The following is an 11,767-nucleotide window of genomic DNA, read 5'->3' as shown; positions in this document are numbered from 1 at the left end:
AAAAAAAAAAAAAAAAATCGTCAATAATTTTATTCTTTGATAAAATTATTAGAGAATAGAGTTATAGAAAATGAGGTCGTATATAATTAGTTAATTACTCCGATCTAATGACGCTGGACGTGTTACTATGAAACATCGAAATGTTTTTTGTGAGAACTGTGTGTATATGTGTTTCTATAGCGCCTGTGAACTTAGGAAATTTACTAATTAATATTTCTTGTACTATTATCAATTATTTATTGGGCAAACGCAAATGGAGATAGGCGAATTTCTCACAGTACTTACCGTCTTCTGTAAGGAGTTGCAAACCTAAAAGCTAAAAAGGAATTAAATCCAATATAATTTTACCTTCAAAGTTAGGTTAGAGATTCAAATCCGTATGATAAATTTTTACTGAATGTACTTTTCTGTAAATCAATAATTTAATCATCATGTATAATGGAAAACACACTCAGTTTAATGAAATAAGACAATTCATCAATGTGACTTAATAGCAAAAAGTTTGTTGTTTTTGAAGAAAAAATATACATATTTTGTAAAGTTTTTATTACTATTAATGCTATTTTCACCCCAAAAAATCTATAAGGAATATTTGTTTTTGGAAAAAACAGCATTGAAATACTTTTTTGGCAATTGTTAAAAAAAAAGAATTCTTTTAAAAATTAAATAAACACTTATTTTAGTTATTTATTTTTTAAATATTAATTTGACATAAATTTTTAATATTTTCTTAATTATGAGTTTTAATTCTGGTTTATTGACTTTTTCTCAATTAACAAAATTTTAGAAATCAAATTTATTTACTTATTTTTTTTAATTTGGTATTTGCAACAATGTTATAGAAATCAATTCCAGATTCTATATCAATTAATGGGAAAAAAATCGGGTGAACATTTTTGACTTTCCTGAAAAAATTTTAAGTTATGATTTATCTCTCTTGGAAGCATCTAGACACTTCAGTGTCATATTTGTTATGAATCTAATTAAATTTGTGCTATTAGCGAAGAGTTTCTTTAAAATATTTATGAAAGTAAAATTTTTGATCGAATATTATCGATTATATGAGCGAAGCCGTCGTTTAGAACTTATATCCATATCTGTGAAATTATAATTGGTTCATGACAGGGCATTATATATAATAAACTAGAAGAATCTCTCCCTTCGTATATGCTGTAGTCTGCTGAAGGCACACCATCACAACGAAGAATATGATTTCCAATTTTTATGGGAAGAAAACTGTTATTTAGTACTCCAATTTCATTTTAGGTAATATATCAAATAATCCAAAATTTCTAAATAAAATGTATTTTTTTTTTTAATATAATTTTGATTTAGTAATTTCTGAAATGAAAACACGGTAGTTATGCAATTGTAGACTGCGTGTAGGAATATGCGTACGCACGCTTGACAGTATCAAGGATCCCAAATGCAAATAACAAGATAATATCTATTGCGTGTGTTTTTTCTAGACTTTATCAATGTTAGACCCAAATGATATCAGTCTGATTCATGATTTATCATTATCTGCTTTAACTGGCTTCCTTGATTCTTAAATAAAACTGAATAATGAGTTAATAGATCATTGGAACATTTTTTTATTTTTTTTATTTTGTTAGTTATGTATGCATTTATATAAGTTTTAAAAAAACAATCTAGGCAGTAAGTGGAGCAGAAAAATTAAGTTTCAAGGAAAGTGATATTAACATTTTAACAGAACAAACTAGAGAATTATACAAACATCATTGCATGATAAAATATAATTCTAAAGCACTTTTTTAATTTTTATTGTACCACCATTGGGTGGTTCCTACCCAAGACTTTCAAGTGTTTGTAACATTCATCCAATTTACTTATTGTATTTTTTGTGCAGTTGTAAATCACAATAAATAAAAACTATGTAAGGAAGGTAGTTCAAAATGTATAAAACTTTCAAATTTTTTTATAAAATCAAGTATAATTTTTTTTTATTAAAACCATCTAAAGAAGGAACATCATGCTGTTATATAGCATTATAATTTCATTTTTCGTAAAATCCTACTATTCTCGATTTTTTTTATCTGCTTTCCACTGGTCTACTTGTCTTCGACTTACAGAAAAATTTTCTTGTTTTACGGGCTTTAAAAATGAAATTAAAATGCTATATAGCAGCATGTATATAGCATTATAATTTCATTTTTCGTAAAATCCTCAACTATTCTCGATTTTTTGATCTGCTTTCTACTGGTCTACTGGTTGTCGACTTAAAGAAAAAATAAGTTTTTTTTTTTTTGGATATTTAGATATATACATCACTTTTGACAATAATAAAATGAACCAAAGAAATTAAGGCGGTGAAGCAATATAAAATTATTATTCTATTTAACCAAGATATCAAATAATAAATCAAGCAGGAGGCCTAATCAACTCGAAAATATTATTAACCAATAAATGCTTCATAAAAGTTATTAAAAATAAAAGTTACCACTCTTTTAATTAACTTTTTTAACTATACTGACTAATAAATAATTCATCGTTTATATACTAGTATAAATAAATTAAAAATCTTGATAATTAAAAAGAAATGAAAAAAAGTATTAAAATAACCTAATGTAAACTATGACGCAGTGTAAATTAAAACAAAATTTAAATTGTAAATATAAACTTAATGACCGGTTAAAAATAATTATATTATAGATTATTTCTAATGATAAAAAATAAGAAATACAAAAAAAATGAAATTGTCAAAATAATAGATTACTGAGACTTTCATAAGCAAAACTAGGAACTTATAAAAATTTAAATAAATTAAAGAGATATGGTAAAAATACTTAGGATGAAATATAAATCAATAATGGACAAAAGTGATTTGTAAAGCTGATTGTAAACAATGTGCAAACAATTTTAAATAAAAAAAAAAAATAACACCAAAAAAATGAATGAACATAAACATAATTGACAACACCAAAAATTTTAGTTTAGAAGCGCTTATAAAATATAAAATCAGAAATTATTATAATCTAGAATGTAATTGAGTAAAAATTTTTAATGCTGCCAAAAATAAGAAAATACATAGATTATATTTCATTAATTTTATAATAGATTTAATTTAATATGATATATTTAATTTTCCAATATATTTAATTAAAACCGTTAAAAATGCATACATTCACCTCAAATTGACTGAAGCACTCGTATCATATTTTTCTTACCATTCGTCTCACATTCAATCCGTCTTTGTGTCACAGAAAAAACGCTTAGTTTTTGAGTTTTAAGAGAAAAACTTGAATCATTTTTATTCTACTTTTTATGGAAATTCGAACCCTATTACAGAGCGCAAGAAATCTTACCAAAAATTTTGTTTACTTTAATTTTGTATAGAGATATTTTCTGAAAAAAAAAATTGTTTCGAGATATTGTTTCAGTTAAAAAACAAAAAAGTTCCAACTTTAATTTAAAAAATAAATAAATAAACAAAGGTTTTGGAAAAATATCTGTCAGCAAACCTCGAATTTGTGTTCAGCATCCCAAAAACTGGGGGTACCGAGAATTAAAATTAAGAAAAAAAATTTCTTTATTTTTGGTATATTGCCTTAAATATAAATCTATATTGGGAATAAGATAGATGTTTTTACCTATTCGTACCTAACTTCTATTGTATGTGCTGTCGATGACTAGGTCATTTAATATATATATTTTTTTCAAAATTGGGTCATATTGATTTTTGTATAATAATGCAATATTAATGAAAATGAAGAGATATCCTCTAAAGCAAAACAATTAATTAAATTTTTAAATTAAAAAAAAAATTAACAATTAATTGAATATTTCTAAACTGACAACAAAATTAAAAACTAGAAACTCGAAGAGTTTCCTTGAACCTTCGAACAGTTCACATTGTGGTGTCTCCTTTGTTGTTCGAGGCCTTCTCTGCTACTCTCCGCAGAATCCCTTTTTGAGGGCGCTAACAATCGCCTTTTGTAGATAACAATTGTGTGATCCCTGTATCAAATCTTTGAATAAACAATAAGAGTGATAAAATGATTTTCTGTAAGTTAATTTACTGCTTTAACTGAAAATGCAGGAGAAAATTAAAATGTGGTGAAATTGGATATTAAACGCTTAAACCCTGCAGCGACATGTAATAAAAAAAAATGGTCAAGAAATAATACTCCTTGCTACTGTCTGTGAATTGGATGGGATCTGTAGCTCCGAATAAGTCATTTGGCAACTTGTTATAGGATGCAGACAAATTTCATAATCTGAGTAAGGCTCATACACTAAAAAAAAAAAAATACAATTTAAGCATCTCTACCTACTATTTAGTCTAAAAATAATTATCTATTACTTTCAGAATTTTTTTAATAAACCAAAGAAAGCCGCCGTCTACCTACCTGGACGCTACTGAAAACTACGAGGCATTTTTAATTTTAGAAGAGGAAGGTGGCACTACAGTTTTCATTATCAAATCGATACAAAAAAATCTAGTTATAGTTCCATCAAGCCCGAAATCGTACAGTATGAGCTATGCAAAAAATATTTCTTTAAAGTGTAAGTGTGAAAAATTATTTGTTGTAAGTAAAATTGCTGTCTTAACAGAAAATGAAGCGAGAAACTCATAAGTTGCTCTTCGAGTCAAAAACAATTTTGTACTGTTGTGAGTCTTGTACAAAGCAAGCCACCTCATATCTTCTTGAACGGAATTTTGGAACAAATACATAGTACTCCATGGTTACTTTTATGTATCTGAAAATTCGAAATCAAAAGTATTTACTTTTCTATGCTCTGGAATTTTCAAACTTGATATAAAAATATATATTATTACTAGTTTACTCCTAAGAGAATTCTCGCATTTGATATGTTTTCTTCTTCTCTTTAATTCCGATTATAGCATGATATCATGCTCCTCTGTATAACAATATAATATTATCAAGAAAGTTGATTCAAACAATTGGTAAAGCCCCACTTACTTTATAATAACTATTTTTAATTTAACAGTTGATAAGAAATTGCGTTACCCCACAGGAAAATATCACTTCAGTTTTAGAGTTAAAACTATATTATTCGTAAACTTATATTAACTCTGAATTGTACTCCCTGAAACCTCACAGCTAGATAGTACATGAACGGATGTTGGTGGCTACGAATTTTCGGTGTTATCCCGCAGGTCTGAATGATTTGAGACATGGAAATTGGAAATCGGTTGAGCTAAATAGAAAAGTTACATATTCAAAAATTGACTGACTAAACATGTTAAGTACAATATATTTTTTTTTTCAATATTTCAACTAAAATTGTTCAGAACATTCTTGGAATAAAACTGTGTAAAATGAGCAATAACAGATTAACAGAGTAAACTCAATCATTTTCAGGATCTTGAGCTTGACATTCACAATATCTTTAAAAAAAAAAGTTATTCGGTCAGAAAATCAAGCTCGACAGCCAGATTTTTATCCAATTAAAGGTACCCAACTTATGAGGCTGGATATTATAGAATCCACAGGGTTGACTCACGGCTACAGCGTAACAGAAAACAATTTTCTACCCAGTCGGATTCGAATCCGGGTCTTTGCCTTACCACGATGCCACCGCGCTCCCATTCACAAAGTCTAGTTCATTAATTTGAGCCATCAAAGAAAAAAATCGGCTGAGTCGTTCTCACAATCTTCGGTCAGAATACAATAAATACTTTATTTACTCTATTTGAACCTAGTCGGGTAAAATTATTTTAAAAAATCTGAAAACATTAATTTTCACAATATTTATTGGCGACGAAGCCGTAGTAAGTTATTTAATGAAGTTAATAACATTTCGAGGTGAAGATAGTTGACGTAGATAAATAAGAGGAGAAGATGGTCACGTGGTGCGGTCAGCAGAAAAACACAAATAATTAATAATATTATTATTAACACAATATAATAATACAATAATATTATTATTAAAACAATATTATAATAACTAATAAATTATTTTTGGTTTATTTGTGTTTTTCTGCTGACTGCACCCCCCAGGGGTTATAGGGGTAAGATCAACATTATTAAAGGAGACTGTAGGTTTACGACGAAGGGTAAAAGTGATTTGATGGGATTTGTTGGGATTTATTTTAATCCTCCAATTACGATACCTTTCTTCGAGGTCTGTGATATGGGATTGGAGAGTTTGGGATGCAATCAAAGTGTTATTATTAACAGCGAGCACACATGTGTTATTAGCATACGTGGTGAGGATAGTGTTAGGATTCGTTGGGATGTCCAGAAAGAATTTAACAATTGAAATGGAGATTTGTCACTTCTCCATGAAATATAATTTTGGTTGTAATTGTACTTTTGATCTTATAGTTCTAACTTCCTTGAGTACTTTTTGCGCAAGTTTTTGTTTGCTCTTCAGAGTTTGGATTATATTTCATTATAGAATAAAATATTTTTAAGTTTATTAGACAATTTTCATGGAATTTTTAAATGAATGTGAAGAAAAAAAACAAAATGAGGATTGGAATTAATTTTATGTATTTAAAGGATTCACAATTTCCTAAACTATGAATTACGTAAAATCACTGTGACAGAATCTTACCAGATGTGAATAATCTCATTAAAATAACTTTAAAATTGTTTCAGGTTATGGAAAATGTCAGGTTCCACATATGCTGCCGTCTTAATACTACTTATGGCTTTTGGACAGTCTATTGGATCAAGTATGTAGTATCTCTTTAATTTATTTTTTGTTTCGGAAAATTTAATAATTATTGAATTATTCCTAATATATTTCTTTCTTCGTTAATTGTATAGTTATCGTTCAGAGTAAAACATGTCTAGACTTTAGATCTTCCTAAAAATCGTTACAAAAAAAAGTGCTAAGTCCGGTTTTTAAAATAATTACTTCGATATTATGACTTTTTTAAGTTATATAAAGTCAGGAAAATTCAATAGACGGTTATGATTAAAACAAGCATGATCATTTAAGTATCTAGGAGTCCAACACACTAGAAATATCTGAATTTATGTCGAGATTCGAAAAAGAATTTCAGACTTTCAGATAATTTTGTGTAAACATTTCAAAAAAACAAATTTTAAACATTGCATCTCGTTTTTAAGAAATTAATTGTAATCGCAATGCTCACTAAATACATTTATAAATTTAATTTATTTTTTATTATTATTGATGAATATTACGATCTGCTACAATGTTATTGGGCAATATGTGATAGTGATAAATGATTGCATTCATACTAAAATAAAATAATATAAGAATAAACATAAATAAATGAAAAAAAAAATTTTACATAAAAATAAATAAAATCTCTCTATAAATATATTCAAGCAGAAAGATAAAGAAAATAAACATAATCAAACTATGTACCTGAAAAAATAAATAAATAAAATGATCACCAGTCGCATTTACACTCTTATATCCTCTATATGAGAGGTAAAGAGGAGCTCTTCCAGATCCCAGCGCATCCCTCTCACCGCGTCACTGGTAATGAGCCAGTGGAGGCTGTGCATGTGTGCTAAAGCCGCAAACACTCAATTTTAGTAGAGCATCTAACCACTGCCAGAACAAATTTAATTTGAGCTGTAGGTATGGGATTTCTAAAGGAAATAGAATATCTGAAATATGTTGTATATGAGACGCAAGGAAACGAATACATCTTAATCCAAATCTAGAAAAAAGTTATGAAAAAGTAGCAATCACTATAAAAAATCTACAGAACAATTAATAATATCATGTAATTTGATTTTACTTACTAGAAACTTTTACATGCTTGCCAGACAAAAATCATAACGTATGAACCATTTATTTATTCTTAGGAGACATATGTCCCAGAATAAAATTATTTTTTTCATTTCATTTCATAATATCGATAATATTCAAGACCATTGGAGTACCACATGGAGGGTTAGGGGTTCAGTATTTTGTAAGGAAATAGCGTCTTTAGGACAATGGTTATAAAAGGATGCGATGATATCACTAAAGAAGTGCGAAAAAGTGATTCAGATTAGAAATGGGCGGGTGAATCGAGAACCGAATCAAAGAGTCAACTTCTATGAATTAAACATGCTCTTAAGTGATTCATTCGGAAGAATCACGATTCGCTTGAAATTATCAAGGGCTACTACTATAAAAATCTTCGATTTCTTTGTTGAGAATGTTATAAATTTTATATTAAGATGATATCTTTACAAATGAAACTTATTTATTAAGAAAAAAAAACTATTTTCAAAATAAACCATAAACCATCATACATTTTTCTGTTCTTTTTTATCCATATAGTTTGAATACTTATGTAAAAAACTAACATATGAATCATGTAATGGGCATGTGGTGATCATTTTCTTTTGTTGGTACCGCTACACTAACTTATAAAATGGTATGATGATAAACTTTAGTTGAAAAGGGAAAATTGATTTTTTTTTTCAGAAATAGAATTAAAATAAATTAATATATATTTTAAAATAATCATTGTATTAGTTTATTTATCTTCCATTATTCATTAATTGTTCGCCAAGCTGCGAGCTATTATTTTCATGGTCTAGGATAAGACTATAAAAAGCTACTCTAATTTAAAGGTGGGAAGTTGGATTCTATTGACTGAACCGATTTCCAATGATTCGATCTTTATATTGAATCGATTTTTTTAAAGCTATTCTTCCATCGATTCTTTTCCTGTTGTTCTTTTTTTTTTGTTATTATTAAAAAGAATATTTTGATGAAAAAACAAAAAACAAAAAAAAAAAACTTTAAGCCCTATGGTTAATAAGGTAACAAATTTTATTTTTATAATTATTTAACTATTACACAAATCAAGAATAAAAATAAATTGTAATTAATAAAACTCTAACGATATTGAAAAAACTATTTCAATCCTTATTGAAGTTCTTTGTAAATTTTCCAGGAGGAAAATAAAGAGTCCAAAATGATCTAAGTTTGAACACTTTTCCCTTGCTTAAAAGCCATGTATACTTCTAGTATTCTTGTCTTTTTCATATTTTAACGCGTTTGTTGCGACTATCGCTATATTTCTTACTTTCTATTTGAACTTGAATATTTAAATTTCTCGGCATATTTAGTGGATATTATTTGATATCTAAGAGATAACAGGAACGAAATCCTTAGGTCGTATTTTTCACCCGAAATTGATCGCGCTGTCTAGTCCACTTTTCCACCTTTAAATTAGAGTAGCTTTTCATAGTCTTATCCTAGACCATGAAAATAATAGCTCGCAGCTTGGCGAACAATTAATGAATAATGGAAGATAAATAAACTAATACAATGATTATTATAAAATATATATTAGTTTATTTAATTTTATTAGTTTATTATTATTATAATTCTATTTCTGAAAAAAAAAATTTTCCCTTTTCAACTAAAGTTTATCATCATACCATTATAAGTTAGTATAGCGGTACCAACAAAAGAAAATGATCACCACATGCCCATTACATAATTCATATGTTTGTTTTTTACATAAGTATTCAAACTATATGGATAAAAAAGAACAGAAAAATGTTAATGATTACAATAGAGCTCACAAAATAAAAAAAAATAAAATAACAACAATAAATAAAAATATTTTTTAAATAGCTCAGGTGAAAAAACTTCCAAATAGAACATAAACTATTCATTTTACTTGTACGTTTTATCACATTGCATCATAAAATTGTAACAATTGAGTTATTCTTATCAACAATTTTTATCTATGTTATATGTGTATGTTTACACTTCTTTTAATCATATTTGCAACATATTAGTCACTTTTCAAATTTCTATTTTGAAATCATGTCATCTATACAATTATAGTTTAAAATTGTTGTATAACTACATTATTTAAATTATTGTCTTCCACTAGTGGTACATTCATCTATTACTGTAGCACAAACCAATGCTCTATATTAGACATTACCTCTTTGGAACTATAAACATGCTCAATATGCTGTTTTTTTACTTTCCTATTGATAATTCTATTCTATTCTATAAATATAGAATTACAAATATAATCATAATTTAATGTTGGTAATAAAAAAATTAAAAAAATCATGTTTACAAATGTACATACAAGATGTTATGATATTTTTTCACACCATATATTTAAAAGTTTTTTAAAAATAATTACCATTAGATCAGAAAAAAAGTTTTGATTTCTTCCTTTTTGTCCAAATAAAATTTAATATAATATGTCTAAAAAAAGAAAAAAAAATAATTTTTAAAAAACCCTATTTTTATATTTTACTCTCTATTTACTTTTTATATTTTTATTTTAGGTCGATTCAAAGATCCAGGGATATGTGGACGTCCAATATGCAAAGGTAATTAATTTCTTGAGGTTATATTTATACTTTATAAATATTTTAGTAATAATTTTCATTAATAGTTTAAGATAGAAAGTAATAATAAAAATATAACAAAGAAACCTAAGCTAAATCAGATTGGCTGCCCGTTTTTAAATATATGGCAGAAACAGGAACCAACGTGAAGTGGAGAATCCGAAACACGACCGACTTGGTTTTATTTGCACATAAATATAGAAAAGTTTAAATGAAATAATATAATAATTATTTAATATCCTTTCATAAAGTTTTTGTTAAATAAATTATAACGATGGAGGGTTAGGATCTGGTACAATTACAGGGCGGTTAGTTTCTCCTCACGGCCTTAGGTAGAAATCAGACAGCATAATGAAACCAATTAACTCAAGTATAGGGCACACGTTTATTTAAGAATCATAATTAGCCATAGAATAATTATCAAAGTTTAATTTACAATATCATTATACTAATTAAACTCGTATTTACTAATTCTTTTAATATTTTTTTAATTGTTACATATTAAAAATAGTAACGGGGATATTTTTGAGAATAGCCATAGCTCCCTCCTGAGCGTCTTGTAAAATTGTAGATGCTGTTTATAACATATTTTCTTAGTATTGAAAAAAATTAGTATTAGTATTGAAAGTAGTATAAACATGAAACGTGTTAATATTATTGTTACAATATACCCCTAAAACGGTATATATTGACAAAATTTGTTATTAACTCAATAATATTGAGCGTATTAAGACCAACCTTAGAAAACTAATTTTGATGAATTTCTCAAAACATTAAACGTGAATGTTATTTATGCGAAATAAGAAAGTAAAATTATATATTAATAATTAAATTAGGTATAAGTAATTTACGAAAACAGAAAAATAGACTTGGGACCTGAAAAAATAATCTAATTAAAGTTTAAATAGTTTCAATCAGATGTTAATTACTGTTTTAATATTTAATTAATAGCAAATTGATTAAGTGAAGAAGGGTGACGCACTTAGTCAACATTCGGTAATAGAGAGATAATCGCATAATTGTTGGCTAATACCAATCGATGAATTCATAGTAATATCGATTATAGCCAATCTTTTAAGTCGATAAACTAAATAGAATAAAAAAGAAGAAGAATTAATATTTTTTCCCAGGGAATGAAAAAAAACCCTATTAATTTCTCAATATAACCGGACAGCTGTCAAGTTAAACAGTGACCATCTTGAATTTTCGATGTTTGCCCATTTTTTTTTTTTTTTTTTTGCGTTCATTCATTCTCTTGTACTAATTTATTTATATTTATATTCATTTGTTCATTGTTAATAAAGGATTGTAAGAAATTTATTATTTATATTTTCATATATGCAGCACAAACAAAAAACAAGATAACTGTCTGTAGAAATTGTATTCAGAGAGATTTGTTACATATTGATAAGTATTACAATCTGCCACAACCTTGGAAATTACGTAATAGTGATAAATAATCACATTCATAT

General features: G+C 26.9%; 1 protein-coding gene across 1 annotated transcript in view; it reads left to right on the top strand.

Moving 5' to 3' along the window:
• Window positions 1-11,767, top strand: part of Apoltp (Apolipoprotein lipid transfer particle) — a gene marked incomplete at its 3' end in the record, with an annotated part of 131,866 nt that overhangs the window by 11,636 nt on the left and 108,463 nt on the right. Inside the window, 2 exon segments of the mRNA XM_067049064.1 lie at window positions 6,591-6,667; window positions 10,233-10,277. Coding sequence (XP_066905165.1) covers window positions 6,591-6,667; window positions 10,233-10,277 — 122 coding nt within the window.

This window comes from Halyomorpha halys, unplaced genomic scaffold, assembly GCF_000696795.3.
Source record: "Halyomorpha halys isolate HHAL.00 unplaced genomic scaffold, Hhal_1.1 Scaffold214.1, whole genome shotgun sequence".
NCBI lineage: Eukaryota > Metazoa > Arthropoda > Insecta > Hemiptera > Pentatomidae > Halyomorpha > Halyomorpha halys.
This window is presented reverse-complemented; position numbering and strand designations above follow the sequence as displayed.